Raw genomic sequence first — 22,007 nt, 5'->3', positions numbered from 1 at the left:
TAAAACAAAAAAAAATTAAATGACAAGAATGTAGAAATGGAAATATAAGATTATTTTGTTTGAAAAATTATATTCAATGTAATAAGGGCAAACTATAGTTTTAATAATGTAGGATGAGAATGTCTTAACTTTTGCAAGATTGGAGGCAATATTACATTAATGTAGTCTAGTGCTTTCTGATGTGCAAAATGCTTTCTTACAGATTAGATTATCCCATTTAAACCTATGAAGCAAGTAGGCTGACCTTGCTAGAATTATAAATAAATTTAGAATCTGACTTTTGCTCTAGTGCTACTTCTACTTTATCAGGACACTGGGAGAGAAGAGGGATACTTTTTCCTTTAGTAGACATTTTAGTTTCCATATTTCTTCTTTTAAAAGTATTTTTCTTCTGTGCTTTTACTTTCTTATATGTGCAAAAATTGGCTCTTCTTTGCTTTCTGCAGGTCAAACTTAATATTCTAGCCATATGTACTAGATTGTTAAAATCATGAAAAGATATTTTGCTTAACAGCCTTTAAGATATAAATGTATTGTTTGATGCTGGCTCACTATATACTTGAAGATGACCTGTAAGTGTAAGCTTGTATGGCTGTGGGGCACATCTGTAGTATTTAATGAAATAAAATAACACCACCTTGTGCTTTGATCTGTTACAACTACCTACTTCCTTTATGAGACAAATGAAAATTTTAAACCAAGTTATATTTGCCCAGGCAAGGAATAACTGAGATTGTAGCATATATTTGCAAGTAGATTACATCAGTGCCCAAGATAAATGAACAGTTGCTTTTGACCCACCTTCATAGGAAAGGGAAAGGAATGGAAACGAAAGTAGCCCATGACACAGATAAGTAGACAGGAAGAAAGGTGCTCACAGAGTTAGAATAAATGCTTTATAAATGAAAAAGTAAAGAGAAGCAAGAAAATAAATAGGAACCAGAAATAAAATTGTAGTGCTTTTCCAGTACAGACATCATGAAGTAAGAATATATTATTCTTATGTGAACAGAACTCCAATATTGGTCCTCAGTATATATATATATATATATATATATATATATATATATATATATATATATATATATATATATATATATATATATATATATATATATATATATATATATATATATATATATATATATATATATATATATATATATATATATATATATATATATATATACTTCATATTGTAATATTATAACTAATTACGAAAATAAAATAATTAAAATTACTAAAAAACTGAACCTTAAATTACAGTGAGTTAGAAAAACGAAACTGGTTATATATATATAAAATGAATCAATTCTTCAAAATCAACAGGAACTGTTCTCTGGCAGGAATCAGAACTAGACTATTTGTGGACTATTGTTAATACTGACTGATATTTTCAGTATTTAAGAAATTTTATCATTTTAAATAAATAACTATTTAAAGGATGTGAGCTCCCTGTTGTCTTTCTTTGTATCTCTTTAACACTTAATAGTTTTGGAGATTGGAAGAATTTAGTTTATGTCATCATATGGCATGCATCATATGTTACTGCAAATTTTTAAAATGCCATCTGCAAGAGGCTCAAAGATAATATACAATCTAGACAATATATAATCTAATACAGTTTCAATGGAACGCTAACAGCTCACCCCACTGAGAGCATTTTGCACCTGGCAAAACAATTACAGTATATAAAGAGAAAAGGAATGAGAGAATTTCAATTGTCTGAGGAGGAGCTGTAAGAGTTACTGCATTTAGTTACTTTACCTTTTAATTTGTTCAAAGGCATAAAAGGAAGTCACTGAACACTTTTTATAAGAGGAAGGAAATACATTAAAAAATTATAAACAATGATTTCCTCTAAACTCAGGTAAATTTATTTCAGAGGTTCATGAATAACTGACATGGTTACAAGGCTACTGATTTAAATATGTGTAACTACCTAAATTGCTGGAGAGTTTATATAATCATGCTACTTCGTATGTTATCGGACACTTATAGTCATATAGTAGTAGAAACAGTACTTAAAAAAAAAACTATACTTTTAAGAAAATTGCCTTTCTCCCCCTACCTCACATAACTTGTGTTTTGGAGCACTGAAAAAAGAGAGTTTAAAGTATCAAGGAATAAGTATTCTCTGATGACAAACACGTTTCAGATGGATAAATAAGAAGGCAATTATTAAACTATGATAGGGTCATAGTAAAAACACCCAGTCTCCCCCCAATCTTCCAGAAACACAGATTTCCATGAAAATCAATAAAAAATGAAATAGAAAAGTAATGTGGGGTATATGCCTGACATCTAACACCACATAGGCTTTTAGTACATGGATAGATAGCATATTGGTTCACTGTAATTTCTGACATAATTTTAACAGTTTTTGACAACTATTTTCTGACATTCTGTGATTCCTTCCTTCCTCCTCGTCACCTCCATGAGGCAGTTAATAGTCTGATATAGGTCATACCAATGTTTTCTTGCAATACATATTTCTATATTCCTCATGCCATGACAGAAGGATCATTACACATATAATAAAAAAACTCATGAAGGAAAGGAATTGAAAGATGGCATGTTTTGATCTGCAATCAGACTCCAACAATTCCTTCTTTGGCTGTGGAGAGCACTTTATATCATTAGTCCCTTGAGGCTATCTTAAAATCTCATTTTGCTGACAATAGTTTTGTCCTTCACAGTTGACATTGTGCAATATTTCTATTACTATATACACTTCTGGTTCTGCTCAATTCATTTTGCATTAGTTCATATGTCTTTCTATATTTTTCTGAACTTATCCTACTTGTTATTTGTTATAGTGCAAAAGCATTCCTGGATGCCACCTCAGTTTCCAAATTTTTGCCACTACAAAAAGAGCTGCTGAAATTATTATTTTTTTTTTTACAAATAGGCCCTTTCCCATTATTTCTGATCTCTGAAATATAGACCCGACAGTGGTATTGCTAAATTATAGGATATGCATAGTTACATGGTCTTTTGAGCCGGACTCCTTTATATAGCTCTCAGAATGGTTGCCCTAGTTTACAGTTCCGCCAACAGTTTATTAGTGTTCCAATTTTCCCACATTCACTCTAACATTTATCATTTTTCCTTTTGGTCATACTAGCCAATCTGCTAGGTATGAGGTGGTATCTCAGTTGTTTTAATTTGCATTTCTCTAATCAATAGTGAATTGGAGCATTTTTTTTTCATATGGCTACAGATAGTTTTAATTTCTTAATCTGAGAACTGCCTGTTCATATCCTTTGATCATTTATCAAGTGGGAAATGCTCTGCATTCTTATATATTTGACTACATTCTCTATAGATTTGAGAAATGAGGTCTTTGTTAGAAATACTTGTTACAAAATTTTCCTTCCAATTTATGGCTTGCTTCTAATCTTGGTTTTGTTGCTTTTGTTTGTACAGAAACCTTTAAACTTAATGTAATCAAAATCATCCATTTCATTCTGTGTTGTGTCCTCTCTGTCTTGTTTGTTCATAAAGTCTTCCCTAATCCATAAGTCTGGTAAACTTTTTCATGTTCCTCCAATTTGTTTCTGGTGTCACTTTTATTATATTGGCTTGGCCTACCCACGAGCAAGTAATATTGTCCAAATTGTTTAGGTTTGATTATCTCTGTTAAAAGTGATTTGTAATTCTGTTCATATAGTTGCTGGATTTTTTTTTTCTTAAACCCTTACCTTCCGTCTTGGAGTCAATACTGTGTAATGGCTCCAAGGCAGAAGAGTGGTAAGGGCTGGGCAATGGGGGTCAAGTGACTTGCCCAGGGTCACACAGCCAGGGTCTGAGGCCTGATTTGAACCTAGGACCTCCTGTCTCTAGGCCTGGCTCTCAATCCACTGAGCCACCCAACTGCCCCCGCTGGATTTGTTTTTGATAGGTGTACACCCAGGTTTTTTATATTTTCTACATTTTTTTGGTAAAGGTATTTTACCAATTATATGTAATAACAATTTTCCCTTTAATTTTTCTGAAGTTATATGATCCAAACTGTCTTCCTCCCTATTTTCCTTCCCCCTTCCCAGAGCTGGTAAATCAACTTAATCTGGGTAATATGTGCATGACCATGCAAAGCCAAAATTCCAAAATAAAAACCCAAATAAACTAAAGTGAAAAATCATATTCTTTAATCTGCATTCTAATTCCAACATTTCTTTCTCTGGAGAGGGAATAGCATTCTCTGCCATAAATCCTTCAGAGTTGTCCAGGTCGGTCACTATATTGCTAAGAGTAGTTAAGTCTTTCATAGTTGGTCATTCTACAATACTGCTTTGTACAATGTTCTCCTGGTTCTGTTTATTTTACCCTGTATCAGTTCATAGTTCTTGTGGTTCTTTCTAGCTCTTTCTGAAATCATCCTGTTCATCATTTCTTATAGCACAACAGTATTCCATCACCATCATATGTCACAATTTGTTCAGCCATTCCTCAACTGATGGTCATCCCCTCAATTTCCAATTCTTTGCTGTATTAGTAGGCCCCCCCCCCATATATATATATATATATATATTTGGGATACAGACCCAGTATTAGTATTACTGTCCAGAATGGTTGGATCAGTTTATGACTACAGTAACAATGCAATGGGTCCCAATTCTGTCACATTCCCTCCAACATTTATCACTTTTCATTATTGTCAAGTTGATAGGTGTGAGGAGGTACCTCAGAGTTGTTTTAAGATGCATTTCTCTAATCAAGAGTGATTTAGAACATTTTCCCATGTAATTATCGATAACTTCGGTTTCTTCAACTCAAAACTGCTTGCTCATATCCTTTGACCATTTGTCAACTGGGAAATGGCTTGTATTCTTATAAATTTGACTTAGTTCTCTATAAATCTGAGAAATTAGGCCTTTATTAGAGAAATGAGTTTTAAAAATTTCCCTCAAGTTTGTTGTTACCCATTTAATTTTTGTTGCATTGGTCTTGTTTTTAGGGAATCTTTTAAATTTAAGATAGTTAAAATTCTTTATTTGACAATTTGTAGTGTTCTCTACCTTGTTTGGTCATAAATTCTTCCCTTTTCCACAAATCTTACAGGAAAAATACTCTCTGTTTATCTGATTTACTTATGGCATCACCCTTTATATCTAAATCATATACCCATTTGACCATATCTTGGTAAAGGATGTAAGATATTGGTCTATACCTAGTTTCTGCCACACTGTTTTCCAGTTTTCCCAGCAGGTTTTTGTCAAATAGTGAGTTCTTATTCCAAAGCTGGGATCTGTGGATTTGTCTCACATTAGATTGCTAAGATCATTTACCCTTCATCTATTCCACTGATCCATCATTCTATTTCTTAGTCATCACCAGATTGTTTTGATGAGTACTGCTTTATAGTAGTGTTTGAGATCAGGTACATCTAGGTCATATTCTTTTACATTTTTATCCATTTATTCCCTTGATATTCTTGACCTTTTGTTCTTCCAGATAAATTTTGTTATTTTTCCTAGTTCTATAAATTTTTTTTTTGTAATTTGATTGGCATGGCACTTAATAAGTAAATTAATTTAGGTAAAAATGTGATTTTTATAACATTAGCTCAATCTACTGATGAGGAATTAATATTTTTCCAGCTGTTTAGATCTGAGTTTATGTGAAAAATGTTTTATAAATCTGTTCATATAATCCCTGTGTTTGTCTTTGCAAGCATATTCTAAGGTATTTTATATTGTCTGGGATGATTTTTTTAAAAACCCTTACCTTCCACCTTAGAATCAATACTGTGTATTGGTTCCAAGGCAGAAGAGTGCTAAGGGCTAGGCAATGGGGGTTAAGTGACTTGCTCAGGGTCACACAGCTAGGAAGTGTGAGGTCAGATTTGAACTCAGGACCTCTCATCTCTAGGCTTAGTTCTCCATCCACTGAGCTACCCAACTGAACTTCCCTCCCCGCTAGTGATTTTAAATGGAATTTCTAACTCTTGCTGCTGGACTTTGTTGGAAATATATAGAAATATTAATGATTTATGTAGATTTATTTTGTATCCTGCAACTTTGCTAAGTTATTATTTCAACTAATTTTTTAGCTGATTCTCTAGGATTCTCTAAGTATACCATTTTATCATCTGCAAAGAGTGGGAGTCTAGTTTCCTTATTGCCTACTTTAACTCCTTCATTTTTTTCTTCCTCTATTGCTAAAGTTAACAGTTCTAGTACAATATTAAATAATAGTGGTGATAATGGGCATTCTTGCCTCACCCCTGATCTTACTGGGAGATGGCTTCTAACTTATCTCAATTACAGATGATACTTCCTGATGGTTTTAGATAGATACTACTTATTATTTTCAGGAACAATCCATTTATTCCTATGATTTCTATTATTTCTAATAGGAATGGTATTGTATTTTGTGGAAGTCTTTTTCTGCATCCTATTGAAATAATCATATTTTCTGTTAATTTGGTTATTGATATGGTCAATTATGCTGATAGTTTTCCTAAACCCCACTGCCATCCCTGGTGTAAATCCCACCTGGTTATTGTGAAAGATCCTAGTGATATATTGTAGTCTCCTAGCTAGTATTTTATTTAAGATTTTTGCACTCCTTTATATTACTTAAATTACTCTCCTTATCACTCCCAACTCTGGTTTTTATTCCCCTTTTACTTCTTCATAGTGTAAGATAGGATTCTATATTTCAGTGAATATGGTTGTTACTACTTCTCTAAGCCAATTCTGATAAGAGTAAGGTTCAAGCACTGATCATCAGTACCCTCATCCTTCTCTCAACTGTAACAATCTTTTCCACACCTCTTTAGATGATTTAATTTACCCCATTTTCTCTCAGTGCAATCCTCTTTTTTCACCCTTAGATTATTTTTTTACCTATTATATCATTTTAAATAGCTTTACTCTTTTTGAATACTTCTAAATGCTCTGATAATAATAAAAAATTTAAGAGTAACAAATTTAATCTTTCCATGTAGGAAAATAAACAGTTTGATCTTACTGAATCCTTTACATTTTCTTTCTTATATTTATCTTTTTATGTTTCTCTTGAATCTTGTATCTGTACTTCAAATTTTCTGTTTAGGTCTGATCTCTTCATCAGGAAAGCTTGGAAATGTTCTAATTTATTAAATGACCCTCCCACTCCCCAAAGAATATACTCAGTTTTGGATAAGTGATTCTTGGTTGTAAACCTAGTTCCTTTGTTTTCTGGAATATCATATTCTAAGCCTTTCAATCTTAATGTAGACATTGTTAAGTCCTGTGTAATTCTGACTGTGGCTCCAGGATATTTGAATTGTTTTTTTCTGGCTGCGGCACTATTTTCTCCTTGGCCTGGGAGCTCTTGAATTTGGTTATAATATTGTTGAGAATTATTGTTTGGGGATTTGTTTCAGCAGGTGATCAGTAGATTCTTCAATTTCTATTTTACCCTCTTGTTCAAGAATATCAGGGCAATTTTCTATGACAATTGCTTGTAATATGATGTCTAGGCTTTTTTAAAAAAAATCATAACTTTCAGGTACTCCAATACTTCTTTCTTATATTATCTCTCCTGGATATTTTTTCCAGGTCAGTTCTTTTTTCAATGAGATATTTAATATTTTCTTCTATTTTTAAATTCTTTTAATTTTTTAAATTGTTCCTTGATGTCTCATGATGTCATTAGCTTCAATTCACCCAATTCTAATTTTTAAGAAATAATTTTCTTCTGTGAGCTTCTGAACCTTCTTTTCTATTAGGTCAATTCTACTTTTTGAACTATTATTTTCTTTTTGCATTACATTGTTTCTCTTTACCATTTTCTTTCTGCCTGTCTTATTTTTGGTCATGATATATGATCCCTGTGATAGGATGCTGTGATCTCCTCAGTAGTACTTTATTTTGCTGGTCTATAGCATTCTTTCTCTGTTTTAGCTCTTCCTGGATAAATAATTTTTAACATTCAAATTGAAGTAGCATGTTAATAATACAAATAGCACTGAACTTTGAGTAATTAGACTTAGGAGTGATTCTTGAATCCATATTTACTGGCTGTGTGATTGTGGGGTATGTCACTTAATCTCTCTTAGGCTGCTTCCTCACAGCTAAAATGCTAATAATAACTGTATTACAAATCTTACAAAAGTCTTGCAAGAAAATATTTCACAGAAACAGGTACTTGGAATTTTTTTTTTTTGCAGGAAGTTACACTGATAAGAGTCTTTTGTTGAGAATAGGTAAGTCATTCACAGTTGATTATTGTATATTATTGCTGTTACTAAGTACAACATAAACCCCACTGCCTATTCCCTGAGCACTCTTCTGCCCTGGAACCAATACACAACATTGATTCTAAGAGAGAAGGTATTGATGTTTTAAAAAAGTGATTTTGAGCATTTAAAAAATGTGACTATAGATAGCTTCAATTTCCTATTCTGATAATTGCCTGTTCATATCCTTTGAACATTTATCATTTGGAAAATGACTTGTATTCTTATAAATTTGACTTAATTCTCTATATATCTGAGAAATGGGGACTTTGTCAGAGAAATTTGTTGTAAAACTTTTCTCCCCAGTTGTCTGCTCTCCTTTTAATCTTGGCTGTATTCATTCTGTTTATGCAAAAATTTTAATATAATCATTATTATCAATTTTACAACCACGTTTTGTCTCATTTTATCATAAAAATTTCCCTTATAAATCTGACAGGTGAACTATTCCAATATACTTTTAACATCATGTTTTATGTCTAAATCATGCCCCTATTTTGACCATATCTTTGTATCTGGTGTTAGATGTTGGTCTATACCTAGTTTCTGCCAAATTCCTTTCATTTCCAGTTTTCCCAGCAATTTTTTTTTTCAGAAAGTGAGTTCTTTTTTCAAAAGCTTGGATTTTTACATTTACCAAACACTAAATTTCTTCGGTTATTAACTACTGGGTATAGTACATCCAATTTATTCCACTGATCCACTATTTTATATTTTAGCCAGGACGAGATTGCTTTGATGATTACTGCCTTATAATACAGTTTGAAATCTGGTACTGTTAAGCTAATTTCCTTAACATTTTTTCACCTTAATATTGAACTTTTGTTCTTCTAGGTGAATCTTCTAGCTCTATAAAATGACTTCTTGGTAATATGAGTAGTATGGAACTTAATAAGTAAATTAACTTAAGCAGAATTGTCATTTTTATTATATTGGCTTGACCTACTCATGAGTAATTAATATTTCTCTAATTGTTTAGATGTGTTTTTATTTGCATGCATTTACTAGGCAAGTTTGTCTTTGCAGGTAAACCCCCAAGTATTTTATAGTGTCTGCAGTTATTTTAAATATAATTTTTCTTTCTATCTCTTCCTGATGGATTTTGTTGGTAATAAATAGAAATGTTGTTGATTTATATGGCTATATTTTATATTCTACAACTCTGTTAGAGTTAAGTATTTCAATTTGATTTTTAGTTGGTTCTCTAGGATTCTTTAAGTATACCATCATATCATCTACAAAGAATGATAATTTTGTTTTCTCATTGCCTATTCTAATTTCTTTCTTTTTCTTTTATTTTTATTGCTAGTATTTCTAGTACATTGATGTACACTCAAGTATACTGAACAATAGTGGTGATAATGGGCAACCTTAACTCAACCCAATCTTATTGAAAAAGGCTTTCATCTTATCCCCACAACAGCTAACACTTGCTGATGGATTTAGATAGATATTACTTATCATTTTAAAGAAAATTCCATTTATTCCTATGTTTTTTAGTGTTTTTAATAGGCATTTTGTCATTTTTCTGCAACTATTAGGACAATCACATAATTTTTGTTGGATTTTGTTATGTATATGGTCCATTATGCTGATAGTTTTCCTAATACTGAACCAGCTCTATATTTCTGGTATAAATTCAACCTGATTATGGTCTATAATCTTAATGATATATTGCTATAAAATCATCTTGTTAGTATTTTATTCAGAATTTTGGCATCAATATTCATTAGGGAAATGGATGCAGAATTTTGTTCTTTTTGGTTTAGGTATCAGCATCATATTGTGTTATAAAAGAAATTTGATAGGACTCTTTGCTTATTTTTCCAAATAGTTTATATAGTATTGGAATTAACTGTTATGTTTGGTGGAATTTACTTGTGAATCTATTTGGTCCTGGGGATTTTTTCTTAGGGACTTCACTGATGGCTCTTTCAATGTATTTTTCTAAAATAGAGCTACTTAGAGTAGCTTCATTTGTCAACCTGGACAATTTACATTTTTGTAAATATTCATTCATTCACTTAGATTTTTTGGATTTACTGGCATATAATTGGGCAAAATAATGTCTAATAATTGCTTCAATTTCATTTTCACTAGTGGTAAATGTATCCTTTTCATTTTTGTTAATGGTAATTTGGTTTTCTTCTTTTTTTAAAAAAAAATCAAATTAACCAATGATTTATTTATTTTATTGGTTTTTTCATGAAAGCAGCTCCTAGTTTAATTTGTTAGTTGAATGATTTTCTTACTTTCAATTTCATTTATCTCTCCTTTGATTTCCAATTTGGTGTTTAATTGGGCATTTTAAATTTGCTCTTTTTCTAGTTTTCTTTTAGTTGCATGCCCAATTCGTTGAATTGTTCTTTCTCTTATTTTACGGATGAATTTTTATAGTTCTTTTTTGACAATGTCATTTCTCTTTTTTAAAAGATGTTATCTTCACTGGATTTTTATATCTCTTTTATCATTCGGCTGATTCTATTTTTTAAATACCAAATAAATATTTTACAAACTAAAAATTCATGCTAAATATAATTCAGTCTTTAATATTTGATTTTCATTGACAATTTTGCTAAAAAAGAGGAATATTCATTTAGAAGTACAATTCTCATCCTTAACTTGAAAAGTAAATTCATTTCAGACAATAACAAGCCTATAATCACAAGTGTCTCCAATAAAGCATTAAATATTTTAAATGTGTATTGATTAATATGTAATTGCTTTTTATTCATTTTCATATATAGAAAGATAATTTTCCTTTTGATCAATTCAAGGGCACCCACATTTCAGGTATGAAAGCAATATAAGTGGATTTACTGAGCTCCTGCTACCACTACAAACAAAAGAAAAAGGTTATGGTCCAAAAATAATGAGCTGACTGATTGTTTTTAAAAATGTCATCCATATTGAAAAACACTTGTTCATGGAAAAGGGCTTTATCAGTAACAGCTGCAGAGATGTAAACCTAACAATAAGAAAGGTTCAGCATGTTATGTTGGTAGCTAGGCAGCAAAAATAACAAAAGCTTCCTATTATCTGAAGATTTAGAGTCTGAAAGAAAAATAAAAGCAGGGGATTTGAATATCAGAATTTATTTGTAGGATATTGCCCCCTTCACATGTAGACATTTTGCTTATTGAAAGCGGAAGATAAAACAATATTTGTGTCAGGAAAGCTGACAAAATCATCTTAAGGAAAAACACATCCTTTCAACTAAAATGTTGAGGACAAAGAGTGTTCTTAGGACGTAAGGGGACATCAGCACAGAATCCCTGGGAAGACAGATAACCCAGTCAACAATGATTATAGGGCATTGTAGTCCAAAAAATTATTTGTATGCGATTATTTTCAGTCTTGAATGTTAAAACTGAGATACTGTAAATCAAATACATTTTTGAGGACTATCGAGAAGATCTGAGGGGTGATACCTGACAGAACAGTGGAATTTTTGAGTCAAATATCCTAAGTTAAAGGTAAGTCACTACCTGATTTGAGGCATTAAGGAAGAGGAAAACACAGGACATGTAGGAGATGATCATGAACGAATCAAGAGAGCGAGCTGAGGAAATCAGAGACAGTATCAGGAGGTTATTGAGAGGAGCTAATAATGAAAGACAGACCCAGTAACTATGAGGAGCTGAAAAGTTGACAGGTAAGATCTATACCTGATGTGCTGGGATATATGGGAAGGAGACACTGCTTTGCTGAAAGCTTATTATTCGACAAAAGGACTGCTCACTAGTACTATAATAGTTTGAAAGAGGTGAAATGTCAGTGGTTTTAACATTGTACTTTAGGGGCCTTTCTGACATAACGATAAACAGAGGGGGGAAATCTTTGCATTTGTTTTGTAGTAATATCAGTGGTTTTACTGAGAGCTAGCCACATAAAAAAGAATACCCTACAGTTTGCAGAACTGGTGAGGGAGTGGCCTTATTGCTCTCCTGCTAATTACTCAGACTCTTGCATAGGAACTGTTTGTCTCTGAAAGAAGGCAATATTTTCTTAGCTCCTTTCAAAGAAAGCTGGATTCTAAAAGAGCTTCACACTGCTTCAGTGGTCAGAGAGAAGTAGATTTCCCAGCAGAACAGCTGTGAGGACTAGAAAGGGAAGCGATAGGAGAAGTTATCTCTATCAGGTGGCATTCTCTAAAAAGACCAGGAGCTTCAAGGCCTGAGCTGTCCTGGACACAGGTTTTCTTACCAGAGTGCCTCCCTGCTTGGATGTTTTATTTGGGTATCCATCCTTTACACATACATAGTTTCAGAGTGTGTGACTCAGGTTTATAGGTAGACTGTCATTTTAATTATTTTTGCCCTTGATTTTAATTAAGTAATGGGTATGATTATTCCTGCTTTTGTTTTTTTAATGAGAAAATGACACAATTCTTCTTGCTTTTGCCTTATCATTTAGTATTTCATGTTTAAGAGTCAGTGGGGTCACTGTAACTGGAGTAAATAGGAAACAGGAGTGTGAGCTCAGGAGCTAAAGTAGCAGGAAGTAGCAGTGTATCACCACTATAAGGATGATATTAGGAAATAGGTATTGTTTTATTAGTTTAGAGATAAGAAGTAGAGGGGCTGACGAGAAAGAATTGGAGTTTGAAGCAGAGCTGAGAGAGAATGTTAATTTCAATTGTTGACAGTTATAACTGTTTTTCTGTGTCAATTACTCTCTCTGGCAGTTGGAAGTTGGTCTCTGCCAGTAGGCAGAGATATATACTCAGGGACTCTCTCTTAGGACTGGAGGAGGTAACATCTTTGTCTCTCTCTCTGTCTGAGGGAAAGATCTGAAAGAGCTCAGCATTTTCCTTTCCCAACTTGGGAAACACTATTGACACTCTATTGTGATTTTTATAGGATGATTTAACTCTGAGAAGACCAAAGAAAGACCTGGTCTTTGGTTTGAACTCCAAGTCTGTTAAGGCTCAGAGTCCTAACTTGATTCTTGTTGAGACTCAACCAACTAGCCTTTGCTATTTTATAACTGTAAGGCAAAGTTAAGAATTATAAGGCTAATAGTGGTAGTTTTATTTAGATATAAGTATAAATTTGGGTTAGTAAGATCAGGGAGGAGTAGTGTAGCCTGTGAAACACAGGAGAAGCGTTTTTTTGCTGAACTGGGGAGTTTATTTGGGTGGATTTAGAATCCCTTAGAATTAGAAATCCTTGTTATCCTTATATAGTTCAATAAAAATTTTATTTTTTAGAATAAGAATCTCTTTAGCATCCTTGTGCCTGGCCCTGAAGGGAAGTTCACATTTGAGCTTCACTTCATCACTAAAGACACTTTTGATTACTTCTATCAAAAGTATCCAAACAGTTTGAACCTGTATTTCCATAGTTTTCCCATCTATCTATTTATGTAGATCACCATATTATTTTTAAATCACACAAAAGAGCTACTACTCCTAGGTCCTTCTTGAGAGAGTCTGAGTTTGTAAAAGCATGGGCATGGCTATGGCCAGACACACTCTGCTCTCTTAAGAAAATTCCTCAGATCTGTCAGGGAAGGCTGAGTTGAATGAGGCAGCCTAGAGATACAGAAAGAAACCATGCCTACAAGTGAAATTGCCTAATTGAGTAGGCTATTACCACTTTGGGATTACGCATTGTTAACACCTATTCAACTGGAAAAACATCAATTTTTACAGAAAGAACCCATATAGTATATATTAGAAATGAAAAAAACCTGAGTTATTCATTTCAAAGATGGTTCTGAAGGAAGGCTAAATCATCAATCAATTTTGAAGAGATTACTTGAAAGTTAAGAACAATGGTCTTGACTACTCTGAAAATATTCTGATTATTATATATTAAACATTATCTGTTAAACAATAACAACTCATTTGTATAGTGCTTTAAGCTTTACAATTTACCTCTCAAATTACTAGCTCAAATATTATTCCCATTACTAATGAGGAAAATGAAGCTCAGATAGGTTAGTATGCTCAGAAATATGTAGGTAGTGTCATAGCTGGGAACAGAATTAAAAAATAAATAAAAACAATGTTTTTTGCTTTTATATCAACTACATTTCTCAGTGAATTCCTCCTTCCCATCCCTGATAGTAATCCCTAAAGACAAACAAAAATAACTCATTAAAACTAAAATAGCCTAAATATGTGAAATATTCTCCATCAGTAATATCGTAATTTTGTAAAGAATGAGATGAATAACCTCTTTTCTTTCTTCTGGAGGGCTAAACAACCATTGGTCTGTAAGCTCCCTAAAAGGGGGATGGATTTTGTCTTTCTTTGATTCTCTAGCACTTAACATAGTGACACAGATGCTAAATAAATGTTTGCTGACTTGACTGCTAACTTAATTTCATTTTATTTGGTTTACATAAGACTTTTCTTGTTCTTTGTATTCATTATATTTACCCTTTCTTGCTGCACAGTAATAATCAATTACATCCACAAACTATAACTTGTTTAGCCATTCTCCAATTGAATGGAATCTAAAATATCAGACTCAAAATCACCTGTCTTCATAATACAATGCTTCTCAAAGAATATATTGAGTTAAAAGACTAACATTTTTTAAAAGACTAACATTATTTTCTAAAGAAAGAAGAAAAACTTTCTGAATATATTAGTGATATCTATGATAAATATACAAATTATTATACAAGCTAGAAAATTAAATGTAGTTTTGAAAATGAAGGCTGTTTTCAAGGAAAGGACATTGCAAATGCCAGGTGTTTAATCAAAATTTGTTCAATGAAATAAGCAAATTAGCAATGTTTTATTGGAACAAAAGAAGTTAGGCTAAGAAGGTAGCTTAAAATGCGAATATAAATATAAAAAAGAAATCAGGTATCAGTCAACCAGTCAATGACCATAAACAGTTGCCATTTATTGCACCACCGAGCTTTGTTTTATCTATTTCTATGTAAAAGTAAAGGATAAGGAAATGCATACAAAAACTCCTTTTTTGGAATAGTCTCCCTGAATTTATATTCTACAACTAAGCATTAGAATCATGCTTATCCATTGACTCATAGCAGGCAGTAACAGTGAATTCTCTGTGTTCCAATACTGGAATCTCCAAAACTATGGAGAGGCAGAGCCAAAACAAAAAATGCTTCTATGGTCTTCAGGCTCTTTTTGTCACATTCCAGGATACTAAATAAAACACAGCTAAATCCTAGTTCTAAAAGCTGTACTATGAAATATTATAGAATGAAGTACTTACGATAGCCACATTTTTTACATCCAGCTCTGATATTGTCCTTGTTGCCACCTGAAATAAAATCAGATGTGTTTCAGGAGACATGTGAACATGTAACCAACCAGAATGTCTTAAAATGAAAAAAAAAAGTTTAAAAATGCTATAATATAAAAAAACAAATATAGAAAAGCAATATGGCATAGTGGATAGAATCAGAAAGAGCTAGGGTTGACCTTGCTTCAAACTCTAACTGGTTGGATACTGTTATGGTAGAAATTACAGAAATATAAATGAATTTAAGTATAGTTAAAAGTTGGTTTGAAGAAGCTAGCATGCTAGGAACTCTAAGCCTGGAGATTCTGGAATGTGGAAGGAGAGATTCTGAAGGAGCAACTACCAACAGTGCTCTTCCTATCTTGGAGCTGAGAGAGGGAGGAGCTTATCTCTACTGATCCTGTTTCTACCAGCCTGTGACTGAGAGAAGGGAAACCTTTTGATTTCTTTGGGAGTACCAGAAGAAACCATCCTGAAGAAGATCCTACAGACTCTCAAACAGTGACAAAAAACATCATGGTCTAGAGGCACCCCTTGGTATAAGGGGTGAGGGTCAAACCTTAGTGGCCCATCTGGGTTGAACTTTAACATCCAGAGTTCATCCTTTTATCTGGAAACCTGTCACATCCTGATAAACCAACCAGAGAGGATTTATAGTGTCAGGAAGAATGTTTTTTTTTTTTTTGGGGGGGGGGGTTATTAGCCAGAAGGAGTAAGGGTTTGTAGGGAGCCTCAAGAAACAGAAGTGTCCACCTCGCCATGGACTTAAAGGGAAGTGGGAAGTGAGAGAATTAGTGATTAGGGCATCCTCAATCCTAAATCCTCCCTCCCTCCCTCCTAATTACCAATAAACTTGTTGGTTTTTACAACTGCTTGGAAGTTGGGCCAGTGTAGTAAGGTACAGACTGCTTTACTGTACTAAATGGGGACTGGGTATCATCCACACACCTCAGTGTACCCCATTATTTTAATACACTATTTCAATACCATTGGCAAGTCATTTAATCTTTCTAAGCCACAAGCAACTCACTAAAATATACTATTATATTATAGATGTGATTGCTGATTGTCTGACATGCATCAATTATTATGGAATCCTTTTATTCCCCAGACAAAAAAGGAGAAAAAGAGTAAAGAGAAATCCTCTAATCTAATTTATAAACAAAATAATTCTTACATTGTTTGGGAGATACAAGGTTTATAGTTTTGAATATTTCTGTTGATATTATTTTGACTTCAATATTTACTTTAATTTAATATACATTATGAGTTTCATGAGTTTAGAATTTCAAATGATCTATTCCTTAACCACAGTTATTCAATAAAAATAATATGAGTTTTGTCTACAACAAAAAAGACTATACTTAAACTTGTCTGTGAATAAAATCTATAGGCTCTTTGGAATCTAAAAATTGAACATTACATAAAAAATTTTAAAAGCTCAGAATAATTAGGGTCAATGGAAAACATGTTTAATACTGTAAAATACTGATGCTGACTGAAACTGAGAAAAAAAGCACACTAATGCAATTATTACTACCAACAGATTGTAAAAAAATATAATGGATGCAAAATAGTATTGCATTGACATATATTGCTCTATTATCAATTGAAAATATTCATGACTAACGACACTACAAAAAATCACTCATCTTACCTTTCTCTTACTTTTACTAAGTACTGAATGTAATTGTTTATGTTCTAGAGGTAAATCTTTGTCTAAAAAAGAGCAGTCAAATTTTGAATGAAAAGGGACTGTCTACTACACAAAATTTTTTTAATTTAAAAATTAATTAATTTAGCTTATTTTCCCATGGTTTCATGATTCATATTCTTTCCTTCCCCATCTTCCTCCCTCCTCCCAGAACCAATGAGCAATTCCACTGAATTTTACATGTATCATTTATCAAAACTGATTTCTATATTAATATTTGCAATAATAGAGTGATCTTTTAAAGTCAACATCCCCAGTCATATCCCCATTGAACAATGTGATCAATCATATGTTTTTGTAAGAGCAGGATGCAAAAGGCAAGGATGGAATATTGAATGAAGATATGAGTGACAGGAAAAGACCATTGGCAGCAGAGGATGATGGGAGAGAAGAGTGGATCTAGGAGAGCTCCAAGAAGAACTCTGGGCTTTTGAGTGGTGATCTCGAGATGGTAGGAAGCACATTTCCTGGCTGGAGATCTTGTCAAGAGCTAACTGAGGATTTACCAGTGACTAGGGACTTCACCTGAAGGGTATTTATGTATCATAATACATCTAATAACATCTATCAAGAGCCGGATCTCTTCAGAACTGTGGGGTCTTGGTCTCTTGGTTAGAGAGCCTGACTCTCTCCCCCTGCCTATAGCATTTGTTCTACTATTCTTTGACCCTTCTAATATTTAGTTTAGCATAAGAAATAGCGGGAAGGGAAGGTGAAACTCTGCCTGGTTTTGCAGTTGATAGAGTGAAGGACCTTTGGGAAGTAAATAGGGACCCTGATATCCTCAATCCAATTCCCCATTACCTTATATCCAACATAAATTAAACACACTTGAAATTGCAGTCAGATATTTTCTAGAGAGTTATTCAAGGAGCTTTAAGGGAGTCACTTACTGAAGTAGAGACCAGTCATGACTAGTGTTTATAAAGACCCCTCCCCCGCTGAATCATCAGACTTGGGGAGGCTTATCTTTCTGGCCTGTTCTTGCAAGGGAATTTAGGGGTACCCCTTCTATCACCTGATAGGGGAGATACCCTTCAACTCCTCATCACTTACTTATAACAGGGGAACCCCATTTTCCTGAGTAACATCCTTTGATAACACAATCCAGTAGTGAGTGAGCACAATAGGAGTCCTTCTTCACCTCACCTTGCTCACCAATTGTGGCATCCTGACCATCATATATCATCCCCAAAGAAGAATCAGTTAGTTTTATTAATAATCTTTACAGTTTTTCTTCTGCATATCTACTCCCACAGTTCTTCCTCTGAATGTGGATAGTGGTTTTTCTCATAAGTCCCTCTGGATTGTCCTGGGTCATTGCATTGCCACTAATGGAGAAGTCCTTTACATTCAGTTGTACCACAGTGTATCAGTCTCTGTGTACAATGTTTTCCTGGTTCTGCTCCTTTTGCTCTGCATCACTTCCTGGAGGTTGTTCCAGTCTCCATGGAATTCCTCCACCTTATTAGCACAATAGTATTCCATCACCAACATATACCACAATTTGTTCAGCCATTCCCAATTGAAGGGCATCCCCTCATTTTCCAATTTTTTGCCACCACAAAGAGCGGAGCTATGAATATTTTTGTACATGTCTTTTTCCTTATTATCTCTTTGGGGTAAAAACTTAGTAGTGAGCCCTTTGGGCATAATTCCAAATTGCCTTCCAGAGTGGTTGGATCAATTCACAACTCTACCAGCAATGCATTAGTTTCCCAATTTTGCCACATCTCCTCCAACATTTATTACTTCCCTTTGCTGTCATAATGGCAAATCTGCTAGGTGTGAGGTGGTACCTCAGTGTTGTTTTGATTTGCATTTCTCTAATTATGAGAGATTTAGAACATTTTTTTGTGTGCTTGTTGATAGTTTTTATTTTTTTTTATCTGAAACCTGCCTATTCATGTCCCTTGCCCATTTGTCAATTGGGAAATGGCTTAGTTTTTTGTACAATTGATTTAGCTCTTATAAATTTTAGAAATTAGAACTCTGTTTAGAGGTTTTTGTTAAAAGACTTCCCCCCCAATTTGTTGCTTCCCTTCTAATTTTGTTTGCATTGGCTTTGTTTGTACAAAACCTTTTTAATTTAATGTAATTAAAATTATTCATTTTACTTTTTGTAATATTCTGTTTCTTGCTTTGTCTTAAATTCTTTCCTTTCCCATGGATCTGACATGTTTACTATTCTATGTTCACCTAATTTACTTATAATTTCCCTCTTTATATTTAAATCGTTTACCCATTTTGAATTAATCTTGGTATAGGGTATGAGGTTTTGATCTAAACCTAATCTCCCCCATACTGTTTTCCAATTTTCCTAGCAGTTTTTGTCAAATAGTGGGGTTTTGCCCTAAAAGCTGGGATCTTTGGGTTTATTGTACATCTTGCTGAGGACATTTACCTATTACATTATTACTCCCTTCTGTCTCTCAGCCAGTACCATATTGTTTTGATGATCACTGCTTTACAGTATTTTAAGATCTGGTACTACTAGGGCCCTATCCTTCATTTTTTTTCATTATTTCCCTTGATATTTTTGATCTTTTGTTCTTCCAAATGAACTTTGTTATAATTTTTTCTAATTCAATAAAAAACTTTCTTGGTAGTTTGATAGGTATGACACTGAATAAGTATTAAATTAGGTAGTATCATTTTTATTATATTAGCCCATCCTACTCATGAGCAATTAATATTTTTTCAGTTATTTAGATCAAGTTTTAATTGTGTGGAAAATGTTTTGTAGTTGTGCTCATATAATTCCTGTGTTTGTCTTGGCAAATAGATTCCTAAATATTTTATATTGTATAGAGTGATTTTAAATGGGATTTCTCTTTCTAACTCTTGCTGCTGAGTTGTATTGGAAATATATAGAAATGCAGATGATTTATGTGGGTTTATTTTGTATCCTGCAAATTTGCTAAAGTTGTTGATTATTTCCACTAGCCTTTTAGTTGATTCTCTGGGATTCTTTAAGCAGACCATCATTATCATCTGCAGAGATAGTTCAGTCTCCTCATTGCCTATTTTAATACCTTCAATTTCTTTTTCTTCTCTAATTGCTACTGCTAGCGTTTCTAGTACAATGTTAAACAACAGAGGTGATAATGGGTTTCCGTGTTTCACTCCTGATCTTACTGGGAAGGCTTGTAACTTATCCCCACTGCAGATGATGCTTGATGATGGTTTTAGATATCTACTGTTAATTACTTTTAGAAAAGGTCCATCTATTCCTATAATTTCTAGTGTTTTCAATAGGAATGTTGTATTTTGTCAAAGGCTTTTGTTGCATCTATTGAGATGATCATGTGATTTCTGTCAATTTGGTTGTTGATATAGTCAATTATATGGATGGTTTTCCTAATATTAAACCATCCTTTCATTCCTGGTATAAATACCACCAGATCATAGTGAATAATACTCATTGAACTAAATATTTTAACGAAGTTACTATTTCATAGTCCTGATGTAGAATTACAGACAACTTTCAATTATTATAACTTATGGAGGGCAGCCGAGATATGGAACTCATTTTTCAAAAAGCATATAGATCCATACATATATACATATATTTATCAAAGGGGTATATCTTTGTACTTACATTTTTAAATGTGGCTCTTTGCTATTTTAGGATTTGCCATTTTGAAAATATAGCTGGGAGAAAGCCTATTTTCCCCTCAAACTGCTCATCTGTTCAACTCCTCCCTAAAACTCTAATTTGAGAACAGATATTTCCAACTGATATGAAGCAAATCCTAAACAAAAGTGTCCATGCTAGCTAATATCTAAAACAAAAGAAGTACTTTGTACTTACTATTTATTTTAGCACAGTGTTTTAAGTTTCTAGAAAGCAGTTTGTTCCATTTTTCATCTTTGTATTACCTGAATCACATCAATCTTAACATTCTTGCTATAAGTGAAATCAGAAGGAAGCTGCAACTAAATGAAAAGATGGCTCACAGGTATTATTAGGAAAGGCCAAGAAAAGAATTGGTGGAGTAGGTTTTATCATATACCAGATGGCAAATATACTATTTAGTCACCATGTAGTATTAGTTAGTAGTAGTAGTAGTCTCTCGGTAACCGAGGATGACTATTGTCTTTGTGCGTTTTTGTGCACAAAGATTTAAGTGGAAAAGTTGATGCACAAAGACAGTCCCACTCTCTTGGCATTGGTCCAGTGGTACAAAAAGTCGTTACACCTGGAGACTTCCTCAGCTGCATTGGATGGCCGTGTTGTCTTTTGTGCTCCAACACGCCCTAAGCACTCCACAGTGCTTTGCTGCATCGCCATCTCAGCCGTTGAACCTTCTTATTGGTTTCTTCCGTCTGTTCAGCCGAAGCAGTCTTCACATGCTGGGTGAGCAAAGCCCTAGTTCACCAGGGGTCCACGACGACCCGATGGCTACCCTCACAAGGTTTAGCTGGCCTGTCGAAGCCGTTGCCATTAGTTGTAGTATTAGTTAATGATAAGTATTTACAAAATAAAATCTACAAGAAAAATTGCAGCTGATGTACCACTAGGAACAAAGAATAAAGTAGATAAATTTTACAAATAATTTGTTAAGACTACAAATTAAATCCATTATCGTTATTGACTTCAATGAAAAGATGTGAAAAAGTAATAAGGGTGAAAAATATATGAGAAAGTGTAGCTCATTGAACCACGAGAGGTAAAAAAATTTTAGTTTATGGAAAGACCTCCAGGAATTGATGCAGAGTGAAAGGAGCAGAACCAGAACATTGTACAAAGAGACTGATACACTATGGTACAACTAAATGTAATGGACTTCTCAGGGACTTATGAGAAAGAATGCTATCCACAGTCAGA

The 22,007-nt window shown here is 33.4% G+C and overlaps 1 protein-coding gene across 2 annotated transcripts in view; it reads right to left on the bottom strand.

Annotated features, from left to right (window-relative positions):
* SREK1IP1 (SREK1 interacting protein 1) overlaps window positions 1-22,007 on the bottom strand; it is a 51,913-nt gene that overhangs the window by 23,084 nt on the left and 6,822 nt on the right. The window contains exon 2 of one of the 2 annotated variants that reach the window (XM_056824864.1): window positions 15,433-15,480. The exons of the other annotated variant lie outside the window; for it this stretch is intronic. Within the exon in view, the coding sequence (XP_056680842.1) occupies window positions 15,433-15,480 (48 nt within the window). The remainder of the gene's footprint in view (window positions 1-15,432; window positions 15,481-22,007) is intronic. 2 annotated transcript variants of the gene reach the window in all.

This window comes from Monodelphis domestica, chromosome 3 (genome assembly GCF_027887165.1).
Source record: "Monodelphis domestica isolate mMonDom1 chromosome 3, mMonDom1.pri, whole genome shotgun sequence".
NCBI classification, from domain to species: domain Eukaryota; kingdom Metazoa; phylum Chordata; class Mammalia; order Didelphimorphia; family Didelphidae; genus Monodelphis; species Monodelphis domestica.
This window is presented reverse-complemented; position numbering and strand designations above follow the sequence as displayed.